The 26916-nt window shown below is 42.7% G+C and overlaps 1 protein-coding gene across 1 annotated transcript in view; it reads left to right on the forward strand.

The window, feature by feature from the left end:
- The window catches only part of obscna (obscurin, cytoskeletal calmodulin and titin-interacting RhoGEF a), a gene marked incomplete at both ends in the record, with an annotated part of 41061 nt that overhangs the window by 2588 nt on the left and 11557 nt on the right, over nt 1-26916 (forward strand). Inside the window, 51 exons of the mRNA XM_080032815.1 lie at nt 459-725; nt 880-1143; nt 1252-1518; nt 1696-1965; nt 2112-2378; nt 2516-2782; nt 3102-3374; nt 3457-3720; nt 3824-4090; nt 4455-4721; nt 4815-5084; nt 5387-5653; nt 5804-6079; nt 6538-6804; nt 7879-8145; nt 8332-8598; nt 8701-8967; nt 9571-9837; nt 10074-10340; nt 10640-10906; nt 11228-11497; nt 11717-11995; nt 12127-12384; nt 12579-12845; nt 12999-13265; nt 13564-13830; nt 14124-14390; nt 14691-14957; nt 15251-15517; nt 15797-16063; nt 16364-16630; nt 16874-17140; nt 17401-17667; nt 17908-18174; nt 18300-20414; nt 20498-20570; nt 20671-20762; nt 20843-20955; nt 21076-21276; nt 21446-21528; nt 21817-21990; nt 22100-22259; nt 22360-22461; nt 23770-23934; nt 24033-24191; nt 24308-24485; nt 24684-24797; nt 24949-25116; nt 25664-25766; nt 25863-25992; nt 26098-26203. Coding sequence (XP_079888941.1) covers nt 459-725; nt 880-1143; nt 1252-1518; nt 1696-1965; nt 2112-2378; nt 2516-2782; nt 3102-3374; nt 3457-3720; nt 3824-4090; nt 4455-4721; nt 4815-5084; nt 5387-5653; nt 5804-6079; nt 6538-6804; nt 7879-8145; nt 8332-8598; nt 8701-8967; nt 9571-9837; nt 10074-10340; nt 10640-10906; nt 11228-11497; nt 11717-11995; nt 12127-12384; nt 12579-12845; nt 12999-13265; nt 13564-13830; nt 14124-14390; nt 14691-14957; nt 15251-15517; nt 15797-16063; nt 16364-16630; nt 16874-17140; nt 17401-17667; nt 17908-18174; nt 18300-20414; nt 20498-20570; nt 20671-20762; nt 20843-20955; nt 21076-21276; nt 21446-21528; nt 21817-21990; nt 22100-22259; nt 22360-22461; nt 23770-23934; nt 24033-24191; nt 24308-24485; nt 24684-24797; nt 24949-25116; nt 25664-25766; nt 25863-25992; nt 26098-26203 — 13335 coding nt within the window. The remainder of the gene's footprint in view (nt 1-458; nt 726-879; nt 1144-1251; nt 1519-1695; nt 1966-2111; nt 2379-2515; nt 2783-3101; nt 3375-3456; nt 3721-3823; nt 4091-4454; nt 4722-4814; nt 5085-5386; nt 5654-5803; nt 6080-6537; nt 6805-7878; nt 8146-8331; nt 8599-8700; nt 8968-9570; nt 9838-10073; nt 10341-10639; nt 10907-11227; nt 11498-11716; nt 11996-12126; nt 12385-12578; nt 12846-12998; nt 13266-13563; nt 13831-14123; nt 14391-14690; nt 14958-15250; nt 15518-15796; nt 16064-16363; nt 16631-16873; nt 17141-17400; nt 17668-17907; nt 18175-18299; nt 20415-20497; nt 20571-20670; nt 20763-20842; nt 20956-21075; nt 21277-21445; nt 21529-21816; nt 21991-22099; nt 22260-22359; nt 22462-23769; nt 23935-24032; nt 24192-24307; nt 24486-24683; nt 24798-24948; nt 25117-25663; nt 25767-25862; nt 25993-26097; nt 26204-26916) is intronic.

Here is a 26916-nt window from a genome sequence, read left to right on the forward strand (position 1 = left end):
AGCAAGGAGCATCCCCAGAGCACAAACACAAATGTTAAGTCATTACAAATCAGTTAGATTAAATAGCTCATTATGAGACGGTACGGTATGACAACAATACAATATAATTTATTGTCCCCTTTTGGAAATTTGTCTTAGACTCAAAAGCTGCACACATAATTAAATGTGCTGACAGTTACAATACACAAAACAAAACATATGAACAAACAAAATGACAAAATCTGGTTTGTTTGTACAGTATTAATGCTTATAAAACTTTTCAGAGGAAGAATATCTCTCAAAGCAGGCAGTGGCCTGGCAAACTTTCCTAAATTGTGTACTGCTTTATGCCTTACATAAGCTTGGAAGTGCCATATATTTTGTGTGATACAGTAAAAGATAAAATGGGCGAAGTTAATTAATTTATACTTTTTTTACCTGAGTGTTTCATTAAGTGGCTCTACATGTCTTCCATCCAGAGCGGCCTCTTCAGGTTGCCCGTCACTTGGACGATGTCGAGGCGAAGGAGAACAGCTCTGTGACTCTGAGCTGTAGGTTCGCTCCATCTCCCAGGGTGGTGCGCTGGTTCAAAGGCCGTACAGCTCTGAAGACCACAAACAAGTACAGCATGAAGAGAGATGGGAAGCGAGCGGAGCTGACCATTCATGGCTTGACAGGGATGGATGCTGGACAGTACCGCTGCATGGCTGGGGGTTCACAGAGCACAGCACATGTTAAGGTAGAAGGTAGGTTTGAAAAACTTTGTGGAAAGGTGAGGTGTGATATAAAGTGATAACACTTGAATTGGATATTCATGATCTTTCGATTTCAGACCACACTGCATCTTTATGTTAGTCCAGTTTATGATTTGGCATAATTCATGTCCCCCTTTTGTTTTAGTCAAAACGCTGAAGTTGGTTAAACACCTTGAGGCAGTAGAAATTGAGGAGGAAGGCATTGCCACATTCTCATGTGAGCTCAATTACGTGGTCGCCAACGTGGAGTGGCAACTCAACAATATCCGCCTCTATTCCAACGCCATCAACCGGATCCAGCACATGGGCACTATGCACAGCCTCACATTTAAGAAGCTGCGGCCACAGGAGAGCAGGGTCACCTTCAAAGCAGGCCTTCTCTCTGAGACAACCACCCTAAAGGTCAAAGGTCAGCAGGGGGAATAACTGAAGTGTATGATTATGAGTTAAAAAAAAATCATGCTTTAGTTTCTATTTATTCATTTTTGATGAACACTGTGAATGATCTTGGCTCCAGAGCGTCCAGCAGTGTTCCTGAGGTCTCTTGAGGATGCGGTAGGAGAAGAGCTTGGGGAAGTCTGCCTGCAGTGCGAAATTTCCAAGGAGACAGTCACCCCTGTTTGGAAGAAGAATGGTGTGATCCTGACCGCTGACGATAAACATGAGATCCTCCAGTTTGGGAAGTCCATGGCACTGATCATCCATTCCCTGAGCAAGGATGATGCTGGACAGTACACCTGTGACCTGGGCACCAGCCAGACTAAGGCTAAAGTTACTGTGCATGGTGAGTAGAGGGAAGAAATGTTCTAGTTTCTTTGGGACTAGCCCTACACCTTGAAAGCCAAGCTTTGAAAGCAGTGCTAACTTTAAATGCATTTAAACCTTGATTGAAAAAATCTTAAAACTAAGAGTATGCGACTTGGCATTCCATTATATGTTTCTGTTGTTTGTTTATCTACAGACTTACACTTCACTATTGTTCAGCGTATGAAGACAACATCTGTCCTGGAAGGTGAAAACTGCACTTTCGATTGTCACCTCTCTCATGACCTCGATGATGAGCCCTCCTGGACCATTAACGGCGAGGCGGTGGTCACCAATGGTCGTATCCAGGTTATCAACAATGGCCACAAGTATAAGATGACCATCACAGATGCTATATTGACTGACGCTGGAGATGTGGTCTTTACAATTAAAGACCTCAGCTGTAGGACAATGCTCTTTGTTAAAGGTAAATACCTACTGTATGTTAGATAAAATTATCAGCTCTGTTTTTTTAGTTGTGTGGATGCCTCTACATTTACTTTTGAAATATGCTATTCAGTAGATACATCTTTAAAAAAACTAATTGTGAATGAATGCATCCCTCCTCCTTAGAGAGACCAGTGCACGTCTACAGGGACATGTTGAATGTCAAGGCGGTGCCGGGGGAGGATGCAGAGCTGAGCTGTGAGATCACCAAACCTGAAGCCACCGTCCGTTGGCTGAAAGATGGCCGTTTGATCAGGCAGAGCCCTAGGTACGAGATGAGTGTGGAGAAGAACCTGGTGCGATTGGTGATCAGGAATACTACCATCAGAGACTCTGGAGATTACTGCTGTGAGGCCGACGGCATCGCCTCACGTGCCAAGCTGGAGATCAGAGGTAGGTGAGGGCTTTCAAAGTAAATGCTAGATGGTCGCCATAAACAATACAATCTAATGTTTCTCAAACAAATATGGATCAGCCTTGCGATACTCAATGTGAAACTCGATTTTTCTGAACTTAATTTTTCCTTTTAGAACTCCAGCACACGTTTGCAAGGGAGTTGCCGGAAGCGCGTGGCGAGGAAAAGGGTAAAGTCACTCTTGAGTGTGAGACTAGGCGGCCAGCCAAGCGGGTGACCTGGCTGAAGGGCATGTCGGAGCTGAGGTCTGGTAAAAAGTATGTCATCAGACAGAAGGGTGTGGTGCTGTCCCTGACCATCACCTGTCTGGAGAAATCGGACACCGATATTTACATCTGTAATGTCGGTACCATGCAGAGCCGGGCACAGCTGACTGTGCAGGGTAAGGAACCCTGGGAATTGCACCACATATACTTAAATAATATGCTAATCACTGTGCATTAAATAAAGTACATTAATTTCAAGGGCTCCATTATTCAATTAATATGTGATATATACAAACAGCATTGCAATATATTATTTAACAGATGACGCATGTTAGCAAAATAATGTATCCTTCCTGTATACTATTATTGCCCCAATTACCCCTCAAACAAATATTTGTTGAGTGTAATACTGAAAATTTAGAAAGGATTTGGAAGCCTCTGTATGCGATGATTATGTGATTTTCGACATTTCTATATGTGACATGTTTATCTCAGGTCAGAGGGTGTTGATCCTGGATGAACTGGAGGATGTTGAGTGTCTAGAGGGCGACACAGTCATGTTCAGGTGTCAGATTTGTCCAAGCGAATACGTCGGGGTCAAGTGGTACCTGGACGAAACTCTACTGTACACCAATGAGCTCAATGAGATCCAGATGGTTCCTGGAGGATACCACACCCTCACGTTTCGGCAGCTTGCCCGCAAAGACACAGGCACTATCTCGTTTTCAGCGGGGGACAAAAGGTCCTACGCCTCGCTGTTGGTCAGAGGTGAGGCTTAAATCTGACAAGTTTTTATACTGTTATTAATGTTAATTGGTCTTGATTTGGCTTCATCTCTTCACGTTACCAGAGAGGCGTCCCACCATCAGTAAAGCGCTAGAGGACTGTGAGGCTATTGAAGGAGGGGGTTTGGTTTTGTTCTGTGTGACCTCCAAGCCATGTCACATCCTGTGGTACAAAGATGGCTGCCTGATGTGGAACTCCTCAAGATATTTTGCCAGTCGTTCCGACTGTGAGGCTCGGCTGACGATACGGGAGGTCTGCAACAGTGATGCTGGAGTGTACGAGTGCAGTGCTGGATCTGTTACAACTAGAGCTGTTGTAACTGTCAAAGGTATACATAGCATTTTCTAACTGTTATTACAGGACTATAATTGCATACTGTAGCCCCATATTAAAGGCCAGAGAGAGGTGACTGATTTTCTTTGTCTTTTTAGCCATCCCAGCAGAGTTCATCCAGCTACTTAAGACAGTGGAGGCCAAGGAGGGGGAGACAGTGACCCTGACCTGTGAATACTCTCTGCCTGGGGTCATTTTCCACTGGAAGCGGGGTTTTGAGAATATCAGACCTGGAGACAAGTACCAAATGAAACAGAAGAGGACAATCAATTCCCTCATCATCAGATCACTGAAGCCTGAGGACTCAGGAGAATATACTTGTCAGTGCAGAGATCATCACACTACTGCAAGCCTCAAAGTACAGGGTATGTCATTAACTTTTCCCAAGTTGGTTCCCAATCTAATTTAGCCAAAATGTAGTCCTTACAAGTAATTTTTCTCCTTTGTAGTCTCACCAAATATTCATAGTGGACAGTTTCAACAAACCCTACTCTCACACTCTTCACATGAACATTTTAAGTACAACCATAACTGAAAAGAGTTTTAACCTTTACCCAGAAAAAAAATGTGTAGAACATGTATCAGGTGCTGTTTGAGGTCGCTCATGGCAGGCAGCTGTTTCTTTTAAATGCATGCCCATGTTTTAAATCTTTTCATCAATGCTTTACTGTGCACAGTTTCACCTTGCTCCTTACTGTATTCATTAGAAAGTAATCTCTTGTTTTCCAGCTATTCCAATTACATTCACACAGCAGTTAAAGAACATACAAGCAGAAGAGGGAAACAATGTTATACTGCGCTGTGAGCTGTCTAAACCTGGTATTCCAGTCAAATGGAGTAAGGAACATGAGCTGTTGAGCAATGGGGTTAAATACCAGATAAGGAAAAGGGAGACCTCTCTGGAGCTTCTGATATGGAAGCCTGTGCCTGAGGACGGTGGGGTCTACAGCTGTATGTGTGCTGATCAGACGACATCCGCCACGGTCAAAATCACTGGTATGACATGTTGACAAATACTTGAAAGTTAATGATTAGCCATAGTTCTTCATCAATAATTGATTATCTATCTCAATCTCCGGTCACCCTCAGCTCTCCCAGTCACTTTCAAGCAGAAGCTGAGGAATGTGCTGGTTGAGGAGGGCAACACCGCGACTTTCCGCTGCGAGCTATCTAAAACGGGTCCCAGTGTTGAGTGGAGGAAGAAGGGGGATGAACTGATCAGGAATGGAGAGAAATATCAAATGCGGCAGAGAGACATGCTGATTGAACTGAGGATCTTGGGTGTAAAACCAGAGGACAGCGATATCTACACATGCATCTGTGGAGACATAGAGACCACTGCAACTCTGACTGTTAATGGTAAGGGGTTTATTCTGTAGTATATGGGCAGTTAGTGAAAGTGTAAATATGCTGGGTTAGATGCAGAATTATGCAGCCCGTAAAGAGCTGAGCATTCAAGATCTGGAAATATGATTATAGCTTCTGTAATGCTGTCATTTAGCATGGTGCTAAACTTCATTTGCATACTCTTTACTGGTTCAAAGCGCAATATTCTGTGAAAGCAAAAAAGCACGTTAAAACACAAAAAAAATGCATTGTTCATTAATTTTTTTTTCTGTTATCATTCTTTTTTTTTGTTTAACCTTTTATTTGCCTTTCAGCTATTCCCATCACCTTCAAGCAAAAGCTGAAGAACCTCCAAGTGGAGGAAGGACACATCATCACACTGCTTTGTGAGATCTCTAAACCTGGTGTCCCGGTGGAGTGGAGGCTTGGGGGAGATCTGTTGGAGAACGGAGAGAAGTACCAGATCAGGCAGAGGGACTCCTTCCTGGAGTTGATCATCAGAGACGCTGATCAAGAGGACAGCGGGGTTTATATCTGTGTGTGTAGAGAGCAGAGGACAAAATCCACTGTTAAAGTTATCGGTATGTTCAATGTGTGCATACTCTATTGTTTCTGTTGTTTATTGGTGACTGACCCTTGTCTAGAAGTGTATTGAGCCACCTGTGAATTGCTTTTTTTAATATTCTAGCCTCTTTACATGTATAACAGTGTTTGTGTTTGTGTTACAACAGCCGTTCCTGCCACGTTTAAAGTAAGCCTGAAGAGCCAGGAGGCTGAAGAAGGCAACAGTTTGACATTACGCTGTGAGCTGTCCAAGAAGGGAGTCCCGGTGCAGTGGCAGAGAGCGGGTCAAGTGCTGTCTGAGGAGTTATTTAGAGGAAAGTATCTGATGAAGCAAGAAGGAAAGATGGCTGAGATTACAATCCTCAACGTCCAACCAGAAGATGCAGGGAAGTACAGCTGCATCACAGGAGATGAGAAGACCACAGGAGAGGTCAGAGTGAAATGTAAGTTTAAAGCAGGCAAAGAACCATGGAAATGCATCAGTCTATTGAATAGAATACATGTTGTCCATAATATTTTTGCAGTACATTTAAAATAATTGTTATATAGTTATAATTTTGACATTTTGAGGATAAAATGTAAAAATCTGTTATTATGTGTGCCGCCCTTAAATAGTCCATGACTTTCTCATAGTGTCACACACCTGTGACCTTGCATGACTTAACTACAGATCTAATTTGCTTCAAATGTGTACTGTTTTTGCATTTTGTATATTGTAAAAACCAAAATTTGATGCTTATTCCAAAGTTGTTTTTAAAGAGCCTGCTCCTTGTATTGCAACAACAGAATAACATCTATGAATAAGGGGTTCAGCCCTCTCTTCAATTTGATTGAAGAGAAATAGCAGGTTGCAAATGAATGCTATCAAGTAATATATGATTTTCTAATATACCCACAACAGCACTTCCCGTGACTTTCATACGAGAGCTCCAGAGCCTATTGGTGATGGAAGGGGAGGGTGCAGTTTTCTGCTGCGAGCTCTCCAAACCTGGAACTCCAGTGGAGTGGAGGAGAGGGAGAGCCATCCTGAAGCCCGGAGAGAAATACGAAATGAAGCAGGAGGGACATCTCACCAAGCTGATTATCAACAACATAGAGGAGAGCGACGCCGGGACATACATCTGCAAGACTAAAAACTGCCAGTCAACTGCTGAGCTCACAGTCGAAGGTGAGAGGAATTTGATTAAAAATTCCCTGGGATATGTCATACTGTATTTCTTCTTTTATTAAACACATTTTTTCCTCCTTTTTTAATGTTCCTAATGTATTCAACAGAATCACCTGAGCGGAGACGTCAAAGAGGTCAGCTCTAACGTAGGGGGGAAAAAAACAAAAACATGTAGCACTGTGTGAGCTCCATTATGCCATCTCATCTAAGCTCAATGGGGAGCTTATTGTTTCAAAGCATGTCACCCAATCTGTCATCCAGCTTATGACAGTGTTACGGTTCTCTGTGCATTATTTCTCATGAGCTGGGTGATAAGATGTGAAGTCACGTTTTATACATACATCCCACACAGTTCTAACTAAACTCTAGCATTAGTATTAGGTTTAGTGTTTCTCCCTTAAAGCTATAGTGCGTAACTTTCACACATAAATGAATGTCAGTTACTTTCAAGCCATTGCCCAACGAGTTGACACAAAGTGGATAAGCCTATCAGCTCGACACAACTCTCTCTGTATTTCTCAGTGTGGCAGCGTTTACAAACTGGTGTTGCCGCCAACACTGGTGCAGGAAAAATCATTGTTGTAATTACTCAGAATTACTCATGGAGGCAACAGAAGTTACGCAATAAACCTTTAAGTGACGTGACATGTTTAATAGCTTGTGCCAGAAAAGTACTTTTGGCTTGACATGGGCATAAAAGAAAAAAAAACACCACCTATAATGGATTATCATTTCATCCATTCCACTGTGTACCCTGAACATGCCAGATTTTCTTGTAAGTACCTGTCATGTCGCCTGTAAGGTCACCGCTACAACTTGTCACTTCCATGTCATATTTTTATATGTTCCTTCTCACACTGAAGACAAGGAAATGTGTTATAGAATCCCTGCATGATCAGATCATTGTTACTGTGTTTCCCTTTTTAGCTATATTGCTTGAGAAGAGATTATCTTAGTCATGTGTCTGTCTTGGTTCTCCATTGATCCATATTTGTACCCTTATAATTTTTACGCTAAATGTTGCAACTCACCATTTAGCTGTTCATGTACTGTAAGCTTTTCGTCTGTTGACAGCGTTACCGCCGAGATTTAAGCTGCCACTAGTCAACCAGGAGGTGATGGAAGGCAACGGTGTGTTGCTGCGCTGTGAGCTCGACAAACCTGCCCCGGCTGTGGAGTGGAGGAGAGGCGAGGAGCTGCTCAGACACGGAGACAAATACCAGATGAGGAAGAAGGAGCTGCAGGTGGAGATGAAGATTTTGAACCTCAGTTTGGACGACTCTGGAGATTACACCTGCATATGCGGAGAACAGAGGACAAAAGCTACAGTAGTCGTGAATGGTGAGTAGTACTGCATACATACGCCTTGGTAAAGTGAATTATTTTGCCGTAGTGTTTTTAGTTTTTAATGAATACACAGTATATGAAAACATATATGGTATAATATAAACACAATACAAACAACTGATTTTATCAGTAAAGAAAGAACAACAGACTATTCAATATTTCTCCTATGGTCTGCTGTAGAACTGCCCGTTAAGTTCCTTCAAGAATTGAAGAATATTCAGGTGCAGGAAGGCAACGGAGTGACACTTTGCTGCGAGCTCTCCAAACCCGGCACTCCGGTGCAGTGGAAGAAGGGAGACGATGTGTTGACCAACGGGGAGAAATACCAGCTGAAGCAGATCAGCTCGAACCTGGAGCTCCTTATCAGAAAGAGCCAGCCTGAGGACAGTGGCACCTACAGCTGTGTTTGTGAAGACATAAAAACCACTGCCACCATCATCATCACTGGTGAGAGCCATTACACATGATGTGACGCAAAAAAAGTATTCTCTAGTAATTTTGCACATCTTATGGTGTTTTGATTTATCTCTCTGGGTAACCACTCCTCAGCGATCCCAGTAACTTTCAAGCAAAAGTTGAAGAACCAGGAAGCCGTGGAGGAGGGCAGTGCGACGCTGCGCTGTGAGCTCTCTAAACCAGGGCTCCCGGTGGAGTGGAGGAAAGATGCTCAACTTCTGATGGAAGGAGAAAAATATCAGATGAAGCAAGAAGGCAGGATGGCCGAGATGCTGATCAGAAATGTAACTCTACCAGATGCTGGGGAGTACAGCTGTTTTGTTGGCACTGTTGTGACTTCAGCTGACATCAAAGTAAGAGGTATGCTTCACTGCAGCCACATGGAGAGGCACTGTTCACCAGGGGATTTTTGGTTTCTTAAAGGCAAAGTCAGCGATTTTTGGGTTTGTTTAAAAATGGTATCATTCTCCCAATATTGTTTTTTTCTCTACATACACTGGTCTGTTGCTGCCATACATTTTTAACTTGGATTGATCAGTTAATACAATTTATTATTCCGGTAATCTACAGTGAAATGCTGGTATTTCTTAGCTCCACTCCAAGTGTTTTGGTTTGTTTCCTCCTGAGAACCGTTTCCACCAAAAATCTGGTGTTAGTACACAGCCTAGGCTTGTAAACTGGTATGTAAATAAAGGGGCCCACCGTAGCTAGCAAATTTGTAAAGCCTTAACACTGGATTTGTTTTCAGCGCGCACACATACAGACAGGTAGCGTGAGGAAATATTCACTGATTTTGACAAGAAGTGATTTTGACAAGTAGCATTCTCCAGAATCATTGACTCCAATTTTAAGTGAACATAGTATTTGTAATAAATCTAATAGGAAAGCATCTGGAATTTGTATCACAAAATAAGGGTGACGTAGTTTCAGTTTTTTGCTTAACTTGTTGTTGTTTTCCCCCAGCAATGCCTGTAACATTTAAACAAGAGGTGGAGAATCTGGAGGTGAAGGAAGGGGACAGTGGCGTTTTCTGCTGCGAGCTCTCCAAACCTGACGCTCCAGTGCACTGGAGGAAGGGCAGAGTCGTCCTCAAACCTGGATACAAATATGAGATGAAGCAGGAAAGACGTCTCACTCAGCTCATCATCAACAACGTAGAGGACAGCGATGCTGGGAAATACACTTGCAAGACTGAGGACAGCCAGTCCACTGCTGAGCTCACCGTCAAAGGTAAACTAGAGATCCCACACAGAAAACATGAGAATATCAAATCCTTCACAGTTTTGGGGGGAACAATCCAATTCTCATTTGATTAAAATATAAATTGAAAGGGCTTTTAAAATTGATTTAAAATAAAGCAATATGAATAAAATTAGGAATCAGAATTACTTAGTTAAGCAACTGCAACACTAATTAATTGTACATTTCAAAGAGATTAACCTCTCCTTGGGGTCTTCTCCCTGCAGCTCCTCCCATCACATTCTCGACAAAGTTAAGGAACCAGGAGGTGGAGGAGGAAAACAGTGTGACGTTGAGCTGTGAGCTGTCCAAGCCCGGCCTCGCTGTGGAGTGGAGGAAAGGACAAGAGCTGCTGAAAAATAATTTCAAGTACCAGATTAAAAATCGCAACAGCATCATGGAGCTGGCCATCAAAAACACACAGCTGGAGGACAGTGGACTTTATAGCTGTAACTACGAGGACACCAAGACTACAGCCAACATCATCATTACACGTAAGTGGGTATTTTCTGTGTTTTTTTCGCATTCTTAAACTTTAAAGTTGTGAATTATAATTTAAAAGTGGGTAGAATACAAAATTGTCTCACAAGGGAAAAAGCATCCATAAGTCATACACTTCCCAATCGGTTTAAATATTTGTTTCCTTCAAATTTTTCATTGAAGAAAAATTGCTTGTTTTATCGACTCTCAAAACTTGAAATACAGTGTCTTGACCTTTTTACAGTCAAACGAGGGTTAACATTAAAAACAAGCAAAAACAGAAATCCACAACAAGAACCTGATTTTTCCACAGCTATCCCCCTCTCCTTTAAAATGGGTCTGAAGAACCAGGAGGCCTCCGAGGGAGGCAACGTTTCCCTTTGCTGCGAACTGTCCCGGGCCGGAGTACCCGTGGAGTGGTGGAAGGGGGAGGACCAGATCTATCATGGGGGAAGATATCAGATGCTACTGAGAGGAAAGATAGCTGAGATGCAAATTAAAAACATCCAACCCGAGGACGTTGGCGAGTACAGCTGCGTCTTAGGAGACCAGAAGACAACGGCTGAAGTGAACGTGAGAGGTATCTGACATGATGCTGCAATTTGTATCATATTATGTTTTTATTTAGGATTTTTAAGGACCCCAACACACATTTGTAGGCTCTGATTCTGGAAGGGATGGGATTATTACTCCATGTTCATACTTAATATGAATATTGTATTTACATAATAATTAACCTGTTCCGTAGAGTTTGTTGACCAATTCCGCTCATCAATATCACACCTTAACTTCCTTTAATTTGAGCTCACATTGTTTCTTCGATTAGCAGGTGCTCCTGATTTTGTCATGAACACTAGGTTTTATTTTTCTCAACGACCGTCTCATCTCTTTCTTCAAACAGCGGCAGCCTCAGTTTTCTTTGAGAAGGAACTGGAGAGCCAAGCAGTGATGGAAGGGAAACCTGTGCTGCTCTCTTGTGAGGTTTCAAGCGCTACCGTTCCTGTCACTTGGAAGAAGGACAATGCTTTGGTGGAAGAAGGAGGGCGATGCATTTTACAGAAGGCAGGCCCCAAACACACATTGGAGATCAAGAAGCTGTGTCTGGAGGATGCAGGAGAATATTGCTGTATCACCAGAGGCAAGAAGACTGCTGCCAAGCTGATCGTGAGGGGTAGGTGGATAACTCGGGAGCATTGTATCCGCTATTTACCAATATATTTGGTTCACTATTTTACAGTACAAGAAATGCTGCATGGATTGAACCAACCCATTATCACCTTAGTTATTGTAAATATATATATTGTATAAATAAATATATATACTGTTTATACCATTTCATCCATTCCACCTCTAAAAAGCCAGCTGTATCTAGCTCCCTCTTCCTCAACAGAGCGTGTGCGGATCGTTACGGAGTTGCAAGACAAAACGGTGACAGCGGGTGAGGATGCAGTGTTTGTGTGCGGGCTAAGCCACACAGACGTGAGTGACGGTGTCTGGTGGCTCGGCTCTAACCCTCTGCAGAAGAATGAGATGAACCAGATGACGTGCCAGGGTCGACAGCACCGATTGGTCCTCACCATGACAACGCCTGAGGAGACAGGCACTGTGGCGTTTGTGATTGGGGAGGAAAGGACCTCTGCCAGTCTACTTGTTGTTCCTAAGCCTAGAGGTGAGCAGAAAAATGAGGGGTCGAAGGTGTAATTAAAAAAATATATAAAATTTAGCAGGAATGTGTTACTTCAGCTATAATGATTTACTCTAAACCCCACATTCTAAAGCGGCATTTGATTTAAATTGTAGTATTATTCGAGGAGGAGCCTAAAGACATTGTGATCATGGAAGGAGAGACAGCCACATTGTCCTGCACAACCTCTGATTTGACCTCCCTTGTTACCTGGAGACTCAACCACATCCCCCTTAGAGACGGTGATAAATATGAGTTACGTAAGGAGGGAAAAGTCAACCTATTGCTCATCCATGACGCAGACCCCCTGGATACTGGTGTATACTCCTGTGATACAGGAGACGAGCAGAGCAGTGCCAAACTTACTGTAACAGGTAAACCTGGAAGTGAAGTTGCTATTAAATAGTGGATAGTTGTTGCTAATTATAGATGTAGATTCTGTAAAATCTTCCCTTGGAATGCTTACTATGATACCTTCCTTTGAACATTAACTCGATTTGTCAATGTATCCTACGACATGTTTACATTACACAGAATGTCTGCTCCTTCGCTCCTTTTCCCCCACCAGAGCTTCCCCCGTTCTTCCAAGAAGAATTGCAGAATGCGGAAGTTGAGGAGGGAGGTTCGGTTTCTTTGTACTGCGAGCTGTCTAAACTTGGGGTGCCGATTCAATGGAGAAAGAACAAGCTGCCAATACGGGCCAACAGAAAGTATGAGGTGAAGCAGGATGGCTGCCTCCTTCAGCTCAACATCAAGGAGCTCCAACTCGAGGACAGCGGCTGCTTCTCATGTCAAGCAGGAAAAGCAGAGACCACCGCAACTGTGACAGTGACGGGTGTGTGGATTGGCAGTTAACTATATGTCTCTGTGTGCATTTAACCACACAGCAAATTACAAAAATGGCACTATATCAGTGCACTATAGTAACAGAAAAGTATTACTTATGATGAAGATTTATAATGTTGTCCCTCCCAAACCACTTTCTCAGAGCTCCCTCCATTCTTCAAGAAGCAGTTAAGAAGTGTGGATGCTGAGGAGGAAGGTACACTCTCTCTTCGCTGTGAGCTGTCCAAACCTGGAGTGTCAGTGCAATGGAAGAAGAACAGGCTGCCACTGAGGGCCAGCAGGAAGTACGAGATGAAACAAGATGGCTGCCTCCTCCAGCTCCACATCACTGAGCTCAAACCCGAGGACAGTGGCAGCTACACATGTCAAGCAGGAAGTGCAGAGACCACTGCAACCGTGACAATAAAAGGTGTGTGCCATGAACTTTGTGTGGCAAATTGTAAATTGTCAACAGGGTCTTATTCATAGAACACCAAACTTAGTCATTTTTAAGTTATTTTTGTGATAATTTAAACTCACTGAAAATCAATATGATTTCATATGATATGGAGCAAAAATCTGTCGACGTTCATATGAATAATATAAAAAGAAAAAGTAACAACCTTTCTACCACTTATTTTGGCCTCATTTCTGAATGCCTCAAACATTTCTTCTATTACAGTAAAGACATTTACTTAATTAGTCTATGACCCTCCTATCTTTCCCAGAGCTGCCACCATATTTCAAAGAAGAACTGCAGAACGTGAAGGCTGAGGAGGGTGCAACAGCCTCGCTGTGCTGTGAGCTGTCTAAGCCTGGAATGTCAGTGCAATGGAAGAAGAACAGGCTGCCACTGAGAGCCAGCAGGAAGTACGAGATGAAACAAGATGGCTGCATCCTCCAGCTCCACATCACTGAGCTCAAACCTGAGGACAGTGGCAGCTACACATGTCAAGAAGGAAGTGCAGAGACCACTGCAACTGTGACAGTGAATGGTGAGTGACATGAGCTGTGTTGGGCAAATTTGACATAGTCAGCAAGATGTAATTCATAGAACACTAAACCTAGTAATTTTTTCTGCTATTTTTGTGATAATTTAAACTTACGTAAAATCAATACGATTATATATGTTGAGGAGCAAACACCTGTCAGTGTTCACATAAGTGTAGGAAAAACATTACATACTTTCTACCACTTATTCAAGCCTTATTTCCTAATGCCTCAAAAGAAATTATATCGGTGTAAAGACATTTTACTTAATTAGTCTACGACCCTCCTATCTTTTCAGAGCTTCCACCATATTTCAAAGAAGAACTGCACAATGTGAAGGCTGAGGAGGGTGCAACAGCCTCGCTGTGCTGTGAACTGTCTAAGCCTGGAGTGTCAGTGCAATGGAAGAAGAACAAGCTGCCACTGAGAGCCAGCAGGAAGTTTGAGATGAAACAAGATGGCTGCATCCTCCAGCTCCACATCACTGAGCTCAAACCTGAGGACAGTGGCAGCTACACATGTCAAGCAGGAAGTGCAGAGACCACTGCAACCGTGACAGTGAAAGGTGAGTGACATGAGCTTTGTGGGGCAAATGTTATATTGTCGACAGGATCTAATTCATAGAACACCAAACGTAATTATTTGATCAAGTTATTTTTGTGATCATTTAAACTCACTGAAAATCAAGAAAATTCTATATTATGTGGAGAAAACACCTGTCAGCGTTCACATAACTAATCTAAAAAAAACATTAACATAATTTCTACCACTTGTTTGGGCCTCATTTTCTAAAGCCTCAAATGTTTCTGCTATTACAGTGAAGACATCTTACTTAATTAGTCTACGACCCTCCTATCTTTCCCAGAGCTGCCACCATATTTCAAAGAAGAACTGCAGAACGTGAAGGCTGAGGAGGGTGCTACTGCTTCGCTGTGCTGTGAACTGTCTAAACCTGGGGCATCAGTGCAATGGAAGAAGAACAGGCTGCCACTGAGAGCCAGCAGGAAGTTTGAGATGAAACAAGATGGCTGCATCCTCCAGCTCCACATCACTGAGCTCAAACCTGAGGACAGTGGCAGCTACACATGTCAAGAAGGAAGTGCAGAGACCACTGCAACCGTGACAGTGAAAGGTGAGTGACATGAGCTGTGTGGGGCAAATTTGACATTGTCAGCAAGATGTAATTCATAGAACACTAAACCTAGTAATTTTTTCTGCTATTTTTGTGATAATTTAAACTTACGTAAAATCAATAAGATTATATATGTTGAGGAGCAAACACCTGTCAGTGTTCACATAAGTGTAGGAAAAACATTACATACTTTCTACCACTTATTCAAGCCTTATTTCCTAATGCCTCAAAAGAAATTATATCAGTGTAAAGACATTTTGCTTCATTAGTCTACGACCCTCCTATCTTTTCAGAGCTTCCACCATATTTCAAAGAAGAACTGCACAATGTGAAGGCTGAGGAGGGTGCAACAGCCTCGCTGTGCTGTGAGCTGTCTAAGCCTGGAGTGTCAGTGCAATGGAAGAAGAACAGGCTGCCACTGAGAGCCAGCAGGAAGTTTGAGATGAAACAAGATGGCTGCATCCTCCAGCTCCACATCACAGAGCTCAAACCTGAGGACAGTGGAAGCTACACATGTCAAGAAGGAAGTGCAGAGACCACTGCAACCGTGACAGTAAAAGGTGCGTGACATTAGCTGTGTTGGGCAAATTTGACATTGTCAGCAAGATCTAATTAATAGAACACCCAGTATTTTTTCTGTTATTTGTGATAATTTAAACTTCCTGAAAATCAATACGATGTGGAGCAAACACCTGTCAGTGTTTACACAAGAACATTTAAGAAAAAACAATATTCTTTCTACCACATATTCAAGCCTTATTTCCTAATGCCTCAAACATTTCTTCTATTACAGTAAAGACATTTACTTAATTAGTCTACGACCCTTCTATCTTTCCCAGAGCTTCCACCATATTTCAAAGAAGAACTGCAGAACGTGAAGGCTGAGGAGGGTGCTACTGCCTCGCTGTGCTGTGAGCTGTCTAAGCCTGGAGTGTCAGTGCAATGGAAGAAGAACAGGCTGCCACTGAGAGCCAGCAGGAAGTATGAGATGAAACAAGATGGCTGCCTCCTCCAGCTCCACATCACAGAGCTCAAACCTGAGGACAGTGGCAGCTACACATGTCAAGAAGGAAGTGCAGAGACCACTGCAACCGTGACAGTGAAAGGTGAGTGACATGAGCTTTGTGGGGCAAATGTTATATTGTCAACAGGATCTAATTCATAGAACACCAAACGTAATTATTTTATCAAGTTATTTTTGTGATAATTTAAACTCACTGAAAATCAAGAGAATTCTATATTATGTGGAGAAAACACCTGTCAGCGTTCACATAACTAATCTAAAAAAAACATGAACATACTTTCTACCACTTGTTTGGGCCTCATTTTCTAAAGCCTCAAACATTTCTGCTATTACAGTGAAGACATCTTACTTAATTAGTCTACGACCCTCCTATCTTTCCCAGAGCTGCCACCATATTTCAAAAAAGAACTGCAGAATGTGAAGGCTGAGGAGGGTGCAACAGCCTCCCTGTGCTGTGAGCTGTCTAAGCCTGGAGTGTCAGTGCAATGGAAGAAGAACAGGCTGCCACTGAGAGCCAGCAGGAAGTTTGAGATGAAACAAGATGGCTGCATCCTCCAGCTCCACATCACTGAGCTCAAACCTGAGGACAGTGGCAGCTACACATGTCAAGAAGGAAGTGCAGAGACAACAGCGACTGTAGCAGTAAAAGGTGTGTGCATTTGGATATCTGGATAGTATCTGTCACAGTGTCAGAACTCTCAAAATAATGGAAAACACTTTTCAAATAATTCCTTATCATCATCATCTTCAAAACATGCTGACATGTAGATATTCCCCCATCTCCCATTATTTCCAACATATTATTTAGCTCAACTTGATAATGACTTCAATGTTATTTCTTACATATCACAACATCATCCATGTGACTTCCTGTACATTTCATATTGTACAGAGCTCCCACCATATTTCAAAGAAGAATTACAGACTGTTAAAGCTGAGGAGGGAGCTACTGCCTCCCTGTGCTGTGAGCTGTCTAAGCCTGGAGTATCTGTACAATGGAAGAAGAGCAAGCTGCCACTGCGAGCCAACAGGAAGTATGAGATGAAACAAGATGGCTGCCTCCTCCAGCTCCACATCACAGAGCTCAAACCTGAGGACAGTGGCAGCTACTCATGTCAAGCAGGAAGTGCAGAGACCACTGCAACTGTGACAGTGAAAGGTGTGTGCATTTGGCAATGAACACTTTATATTTGTGATGCATGCATTTAATCACGCAGCAACATTTGCCCTACCTTCTTGAGATTTGTCTGAATTAGAATGTGTTAAAGTTGCTATAATTGTATTTCCAATATCAACTTTGTAAATTGGTCAAGAAGACTTGATAATGTCTACTTTACTAAATGCATTTTGTCCTATTGTTGGGTCACAAGTATTTAGATGTATAACTATGTTTTTTCTTATCCATACCCACTGTGGCAGAGCTTGCACCGTACTTCAACAAAGAATTACAAAGTCTGGAGGCTGAGGAGGGAGGAACAGCCTCTCTGCACTGTGAGCTGTCTCAAGCTGGAGTGTCAATACAATGGAGGAAGAACAGGCTGCCACTGAGAGCGAACAGGAAGTATGACATGAAGCAAGATGGCTGCCTCCTCCAGCTTGACATCAATGATCTCAAACCCGAGGACGGTGGCAGCTACACATGTCAAGAAGGAAGTGCAGAGACAACAGCGACTGTGACAGTAAAAGGTGTGATGGTTAGGTGATGAGAGTCAGTTTTAGCAATGCATGCAATTATGCTTGTCTAATCTTTCTGGTTTGTGCTGAGCTGCTGTCATTGCAGTCCTGCCCAATGTGCCCATATATATTGTAGGCTTGAAGTCTTCCTACTTTATGTATCATTAAAGACAATTTGGTCCCTTTCTAGTTAGGTTTAAAAGCATTTCCCTATTGTGTTAACATCTTTTCAAACCTTAACTGTTTTGCCAGAACTCCCACCCTTCTTTAAGGAAGACTTACAGAGTGTGGAGGCTGAGGAGGGAGCTACAGCTTCCCTGTGCTGTGAACTGTCTAAGCCTGGAGTAACTGTACAATGGAGAAAGAACAAGCTGCCACTACGGACCAGCAGGAAGAACGAGATGAAACAAGATGGCTGCCTCCTCCAGCTCCACATTAAGGATCTCAAACCTGAGGACAGTGGCAGCTACTCATGTCAAGCAGGAAGTGCAGAGACCACTGCAGCTGTGAAAGTGAAAGGTGTGTGCTAATGGGTGTTATGGTTCATGCATTGTACAATTTACTTAATCAACTCTCAAGTTCTCAGTTTTTATGTACAACCCCAACCAAGCATAACTCATTTATATATTTGTTCTTTTGTCCAGCACTAAAACTGACTCCATCAAAGGCAGAGCCTCCCACGATATTGTCTAAGGCAATGGATACTGTTTCCAAACCAAGTCCTACTCCAGACAACGAGATGCCTGGCCTTCCGGAGGCCAAACCTGTTCCTCCAGAGCCCAAAAAGAGAGCTAATAGGAAAGCATCTATAACAAATTCAGAAAAAGACTTTGATGTTGCACAGAATGTAACACAACTAGAGAGGCATAGGGATAAGGACAGTGAGGTGTACAAGAAAGTTGATAATGCGACAAAACTACTGGAAAAAGACAGTGGTGTTGACAGGGAGATGGAAGAGCCAGTGAGACCTTTGGAGACAGAGACAGACGTTCTCAAGCCGGCGAGACAACATGGAGAGAATTTACAGAAATTAGTCAAAGTGGACCATAACGCAGGTCAGCCAAACAGGATCATGGGAGACACTCAGTCTGAACAAAGGAAACAGCCAGACGAGAACAGTGAAGTTGCACTGAAGGAAACCCCTCCAGGAACAAAGAACAGTGAGGATAAGAAACAGCCTGTGAAACCACTAAAAATGACTATCGGGAAAGAAACAATGATGGAACAAGGAAAGTCTACATTAAAGGAGGGTAAAGTTGATAAAACTGAAGAAGAACCTTTGAAACCGCCAGTAAGATCTAAAGGAAAAGTAGCAGGGAGAAGGGAATCAGTTATATCTGTTCCAAAGGAAACTGAGGAGATCTTTGTCCAAACAGTAAATCTTTCTGTGAATGATTCTGAAGAAGACAATAAACGGAGAGATCAAGTGCAGCAACAAGTGTCAACAGAGGCAGAGAGAGAGAATACGACATTGAAGCAAGTGGTGAATAAACAGTCTGTAGAAAAACTAGAAAAGACTGTAGAAAAAGAGGCTGAATTAGCTGCTCCAAAACCACCTGTGAGGATAAAGAGCAAAGCAAAGCGGGGAATGGAAAAACAATATTCAAGGGACACAGAGACGGATCAAGATGATCAACCGACTATAGTTATGATGAAAACAACAGAAGATCAGCCAATGAAACAGTCAGTAGGGTCTTTGGGAAATGAGACTGAAGATAAACCGAGATTTGAAAGGAGACTATCAGTTGCAACTGAGACAGTTGAGCAAATGAAGCAACCTATGAAAGCTGCAGAGAAGGGGGCAAACGCCAAACAGCCAATTAAACAACCGGTAAAACCCATGAGGAAAGAAACTGAAGCGGACCAGGAAATGAACCTGGCAGTCAAGCCAATGAGAAGGGAGGAAGCACAACAAACAGCGAAGATGACAGTAGACATCCCTCTACTCTACATTTCTGAAGATGAAACTTTTTCAGAGGCGTTGACCGAGATACCGGCAAACTTCAACAATGTCCAGCGCCCTGGCTATTTTGTTGAGGAATCAGACCAACCATCTACACTTCCTGCAATTAATGTTCCCCAGGAGGCACAACCACCAAAGGATGATGCACCCGACATTGACCTCAGCATTGAGGATGAACCACAATTGGAGGAGGCTGCGGTCAAGATCCAGGCTGCTTTTAAAGGCTACAAAACCCGCAAAGACATGCGACCTGTCTTCAAAGAGGTGTTTAAGAACCAGAGTGCAGATCTTCATGGTACAGTCACTCTGGTGTGCATTGTTGAAGGAAAATCCAGCTCCGTGCGCTGGCTGAAAAGTGGCCAACAAATTACTAACGACCACCGCTGCCGTACTGAAACTACAGAGAATGGTGTATGCACACTGGTGATCAAAAACCTGACCATCAACGACAGTGGAATCTATACATGTGAGGTGGTGAATAAGTTTGGTGTGACCTCCTACAATGGAAACATCACAGTGGTCCAGCCTCAGATGTCTGTTTTGATAAACCAGAAGCCTTTACACCCACCCCTCGCAGCCATTACTCCTTTGCAACTTGCCCCAGTAAAGCCTGAGGCCCAGGTCAAAACCAAGGCTCAGAATCTGCCTGAAACACAGACCAAGGTACCCACTTCACCTGACAACTATGTAGAAAGTGTGAGTGACTCTCTGTGGGAGGCGTACAACCTGACAGAGCAGGATGCTAAGATGCGCCAGCAAGAGGGGAGACGATCCTCACTCATTGCTGCCAGCTCCAGTGAGTAACCCTGACTGTGCTCACAAGAAAAATGCTTTGCCATTTGTTTATATTTCTATATGTGATTTTTCTCCTCTCAACAGTGTCAAGTCCCTCTGATTATGACACAGCTCCGGATATAATGGAACCTATGGAGACAAGCCCAGCTGTACTAAGGTCAGAGGACAGATAGAATTTTTTTGCATTTTATTTGCTGATCTTATATATTGTGCTCATAAAGATACCCCGAATATTAATAAATGCTATACAATGTTAGGGAGGTGTCAAAAGCAGTGGATCAAGTGTCTCCAAAAGATGACAAAGAACAAATAGCTCCACCACCACCTAAGAAACTACTGACGGTCCAAGGTCAGAAATGTTGATTTTTTTTTCACCTCTTCACTGGTTTCCTGTCAGTTATATCATAGCTACTCTCCTCTCATCTTTAGCGGCTCACGAAGGTAAAATGAGGACACCATCTCCTAAGCACCACCGTACTCACACACCCTTAACTAGCACTGCATCTGGATCGGAGTCAGAAGGGGAAGATGCTAGACGTGAGGTACTTATTGTGTGCACTGTCATGGATTAAATGTTATTTAATTTGGTAACAATCTGAAAAAGTAATATGGCACATATGACTAGTATTGTATTAGCCTGTGTATTGTCTTTCTTTTTGCAGACATTTGAAATGTATGTGGCTCGAGCGGATTGCAGTCCTAACTGTGGAAATAAGGACAGTTTTGTTCTGAAGGAGGGCCAGTTTGTAGAGGTCCTGGATTCTGTTCATCCTGACAGGTGGCTGGTGAGGACCAAACCCACCAAAACCAACCCTGCTCGACAGGGATGGCTGTGTCCAGCTTACCTGGAGAAGAAGAGGAAGGTAGGATAAATTAATCCAGATGTCAACACCTATACTAAGTAAATATATTCTATTCTGAATCCCACACTGTTAATATGCAATTGTGTGCTGTCAACAGAGACATTCGTTTAATTGAGTAATATGAAATGATGAGGTTTTTAAAATAAAAACACAGCTCTCTTTGGAACAGGAGATCTTCCCGCAATTGAGAGCACCCCCAGAGGATCTTGATGGAATTGGTTCTACAGGAGAAGAATACAGGAGATCTCTCAGGTCTATCATTCTGTTATTTTATACTGACAGGTTAAATAAACTGTTAATATTTGGATTTATTGAATACATGTATTTGGATAATAAGATGTAGCCTATTGTGATATGTATGCTATTATTGCTTCTATTTGTTTAGTTTTTCTTGTACTTATTCCTTGCAGCATCTTGTTAACCAGGCTTTTGTGATGAAGGGGGAATTCATTTTCTCAAATAAAAAATCTCTGATCTGAACCGTAACAACAAATACTGCTGCTTCACATCCAAATTGTGTTAAATTCCCTTTATCTGTAGTCAACTGATCCAAGGTCTGGTTGATGGAGAAGAGGAGTTTGTGAAGGTGATGAAGATGTTCACCTCTCACCAGCTAAGCAGTTTGGACTCAAGCCGCAACGTCCCCATTAACGTCATGAACCAGAAAGAGATAATTTTCCGGAACATCAAGGACATTGTGTTTCTGCATGAGAGGTATTACACTCACAAAATGCATTGCACTTGTACTTGTACCAAACTAATGCAATGCTCAGCTGATTGTGTGTATACAAAATCGTAAAATAATATCTTCCTCTCTTCTCAGGTCAATCTTTCCCGGTCTCAGAGAGTGTGCCACGGATGATGACGTGGCAATGCATCTGATCAAGCACACTGAGGACTTTGAAAAGTATATTCACTACATGGTGGGACAAGCACAAGCAGAGGCCTGCGTTGCGGACAAGGCTATCCAACAGTATTTCAATGTATTGACGAAATCTCATTTGAACATTTAACATGAACATTGTTGAAACTAAGGTGCGGACACTGATCTTATGTGTCTTTCATTTTTGATATGTTGCTCAGGAATTAACAGAATCTGTTCATCCAGAGGCTCCAGTCATGGATGTCCTTAACTTCCTCCAGCAGCCAGGGGAAAGGATTCAAACCTACCAGGCTTTACTAAAGGTCAGCATACAGTTTCATTTTTTACCAATATGTGTGTGAAACCCATAAGTGAAACTTTGATTATGTTATGTCAGTGTGATAGTGGTTATGCCTGAAATGTTAGGGCGCACTCACACTAGTGCCGTTTGCCTGTTCCGTGCTCAGCACGATTCAGCACGATTCCCCCCCTCCCCACTCCCCCCGCAGGCCCGTGCTCACACTGCTCGTGGCCTGGGCACACTTGCACCTTGCCTACGTCACCGTGCACGTTTAGGATTTGGAGCTTAGTCTACTTGTAGGCTATACGACTGTTTGTGAATATTTTCATCCGGCCAAATTTGCATCAAATATTCCACTTCCACATTAGAGCAACGAGAATCCTTAAGCTATTGTTTTTTTTTAAATGTAGTCTTGACGTAATAGGTCGCGGTGAACAGTCTCATATTTGTGCAGCACGCTGTTTATTATTAATATAACGGCCCGTCATCAGACCATATGTATCCGGATGGTTTTGTACACATCGATCGCTCCATCAAATCCAAGTCAGAACTTTTTGTATGGGCTGAGATCGTTTTTTTAAGTGTCTTTATAAAGTTTCTTGTTAAACCTTAGTGTAGGCTACTGTTTCCTTATCACCGGGCTGCGGTGTTGTTTTGGGTGCGTCTCCACCGCCATGCGTAAATGCAGTTATGACAGCTGACGGGAGGAAAAAGAAAAAAAATCATCTGACGAACGTGAGTAAACACGAAAACCTTTTTGCTGTGCTTTCTGAGCCGACCTAATTAGCTCTCTCCCTCTTTTATTAGCCCACACCTAGGCTTACACACACGTTAATTCTCACACATTATAGCTACAAGTCCAAGTGGTGGGCAATTCTGGTGCCGACTAGTAAGGCAGCGGACGTTAACGGACAATGCATCCTTAATAAATTCACGTCAGGAACGCCGCCTGTGCGCTTGCTTGTGCGCGTGTCATCTCATTAGCATCTGTACTTTGGCCACGGCACACCTCTCCCAGGTGTGCCGTGGCCAAGGGGCTGTTCCGTGCTGGAATACGGATGGCGTGGTCACACTAGCCAAACGTTCTAGACTTTAGTATGCTAATGAGCTTTGGCACGGGGCCGCGGCCCTAGTGTGAGTGGCCCCTTATATTCAAAGACTAATAAGTAAACAAGTTGCTTGTGTCCTTATGTTGCAACTCTCAAGACTATTATAGAACAATTTGAATATTTGCACATTGGATATTTATCAGCGTAACATTAATCATTTGTAAATTGAAAATCTGTGTCAGCTGTATGCCTGGGTTCAAAATCATTGTTTTTATTGGCAGGAGTTAATCAAGAACAAAGCCAAAAGCGGCCAGAGCTGCTGTCTTTTGGAAGATGCTTTCTCTATGGTGTCCTGTCTCCCCTGGAGGTCTGAAAACATGCACCAGGTGTCCCTGATCGAGAATTACCCAGCTCCTCTATCTGTCCTGGGTGAGCCCGTGCGACAGGTAACTACTACTATTGGCATGCTTGTTGTAATAAAAGACATCCAGTCACACTTGATCATCACACTATTCCTGGTACTCACTTTCCATCCTACCTTCAGGGAATCTTCACAGTGTGGGAGGAATCTCCAGAAATTAAGACGGCCTCTAGAGGGCATCAAAGACAAGTTTTTCTCTTCAAGGAATGTATTGTACTGTGTAAACTGAAAAGAGACACTAGTATGAACTGTGACACATTCACATTCAAGAACAAAATGAAGGTAAGATCTAAAGGAACCATTAAATGCCACATGTGTTGACATAGCTTTTTCCATCTCTCAACCTCATATTCCCACTCACTCCTCTCTCACATTCTCACTTGTGCAAATCGAACTAGCTGAACGATGTTGAAATAAAGGAGACTGTGGGTGGAGATGAAAAGTCTTGGGGGCTCTGGCTTGAGCACAGAGGCTCATTGCGGAGATACACACTGCAGGGCCGCTCGTCCCTGGTTAAACTATCCTGGCTTAAGGATTTGATGGAGCTACAGCAGCGTTCCAATTTGCCCACTAACAGTGAGTGTTTCTTTAGAAAGGGAAGTCAATTCTAGGTAACGTTTTACTTTTGTATCAGGTGGACTATTTGTTTATTTTCTCAGTCTCGTGTCCTGCGTTTTTCTCACAGTTGTCTGGGGGGGTGGGGCAAAGCTTTTTTTTTATGGATTTGAATGCTTGATGAGTGATTTCTGTATTTGTGTTTGTGTATACCAACAGGTCCACCAGTGTTTGTGTCACTGTTGTCTGACTGCACGACAAAGATAGGACAGACCATCAAACTGACCTGTAAGGTCACAGGATTGCCAAAACCCTTGGTCAGCTGGCTCAAAGGTCAGAAATAATCTCCTAATATACATATGTATATACTCTGCATAATGAACCTTACTTTATCCAAGGATGATTTCCCTAGCAACACCATATTTTGCATTGTGTGCTTTGGTTACCATGACACTCTTACAGTAACAATATGTCTACCTCTTAGATGGCCTTCCTTTAGAGGATGACCCCCATCACATCATCACAGCTGACCGGTCAGGAACCTGCAGCCTCATCCTAGACAGCCTCAGTGCAGAGGATTCTGGACAGTATGCCTGCTATGCTACCAGCTCCATGGGCAGTGCTGCTACTCTGGCTAAGGTTGTGGTGCAGGGTGAGTCTGTACATGCATCTTACCCACTTCAGCCATGTCTGTGTTTGTTGGTGAATATTGTGCAACAAAGCAGCTATTATATTACTTCTACTACTTTGGCATACATTACGAGGGTCTACGATTACCAATATTACCACCCCCAGTGCAGCTATTTAAATCACTACTGCCTCTGTTACAACTGTTTGTACGTTAAAGGTGCTCTGAGGAACTTTCAGTTTGTGTTAATTCTTGCATCCCCTTTGGACAAAAGAGGTAGTGTTTTTACAACGCCAGCTGTTGTTCCTGGGCATTATGAAAAACTATATCAAAATAGCATTATTTGCACTGATGATCTCGTTTGCTGTTACATATAATCCGATCATCAGAGGAAAAATAGACTGTTTCAGAAATATTCAGAAAGTCACTCGTACTATTTCAAAAAAATATTATGTTTTAATTTTGATATACCATTCTTCTGATTATCATTTATATAATTGCCAATGTTGGTCTATTTCTGATAAAAAGGGAACAGATGACACAACATTAATTAATTAAGTTTTCTCTCCAGCTCCACCCAGATTTGTGTTTCGGCTGGAGAGTGCTTGTCTTATAGAAGGAGAGGATATACAGTTCACTTGCTCCACACTTACGACTCCTTTACCACGAATCAGGTGAGGCAACACAGAGTAAATGTAACCACAGTAGTTGCTATACATTGTTTGGGGGTCATTCTGTGTGTCAAACAATTCCTTCTTTGGGTTTAACAGGTGGTTGAAAGATGGCGGAGAGTTGACCAACCAGCAAAAATACTCCATCCTGAATGATGCTCGGAGTGGGATTCTGTGTCTGACAGTCATCAGTGCAACAGAGTCCGATATTGGACAGTACGAGTGCGAGGTATAAAACCCATATGCATAAAGTCTACCATGCATCAAGATTATTGGTATCATTAACTGTATATCGGAGATCAAAATTCAATGTCAAATGTGCTGTTTTGTTTAGCTGTGGAATGAGTTTGGCTGCGTCAAGTGCAAAGCAGGGCTGTGCCCAGCTTACGTACCGACGATTGAAATTGAGACTGGCCAACCACAGGACTTACCTCCTAAAGGTAGGAAAGCCAGAGCATCTGAAGGTAAATATCCTCCACACAGGATGGAAACCCACAACATGGTTTTCACATGGACCCTGCACACTTTCACGATCTCAGCAATCTGTGAGAAGGGAGGCAGCACATGCCATTGTCCAGTTTCCCTTCAGTTCACCTCAATTGTGATTCTGTCACACTTATTTTAATACATCACGTCTTCACTTCACAAAAAACTACAACTATTTTTTTCCACTCTCAACCATTACCATTCATCCATTATATGGATATATATAATTATATATTATATTCATCATTTTCCCCATTTCCCACACACTCACAGCATAAGACATTCAAACTACCATACCACTTTTTACTAGATCCCCAGGGATATGGCATGTACTACAGTCTATACATGAATGCCAGTAAGATTAAACAGAGAGAATGAGCATCTGTACAGTGCAGCCAGTTGGCTCACATCTGTTAACTGAATAATATGGTTGAATGCATACGCTAAAAGCACCCCTGAACTTCAATTTCCATTTCTCTTTTTCCAATTCTAATATTGTCATTAGAGTGAAGTGATTGTCCAGGATGCTTACTGTTCTTAAAAGTGGCATGTGATTGCTCATGCATACTTCAAATGCACACTCTCTGTCTCAGTTTTGCCACATTAAACCAAACTTAAACATTTTCATTGCTGACCTAATACCTGCAAATAACCAATTTTAATCAGT

This window comes from Ammodytes marinus (genome assembly GCF_949987685.1).
Source record: "Ammodytes marinus genome assembly, chromosome: 8".
NCBI classification, from domain to species: domain Eukaryota; kingdom Metazoa; phylum Chordata; class Actinopteri; order Uranoscopiformes; family Ammodytidae; genus Ammodytes; species Ammodytes marinus.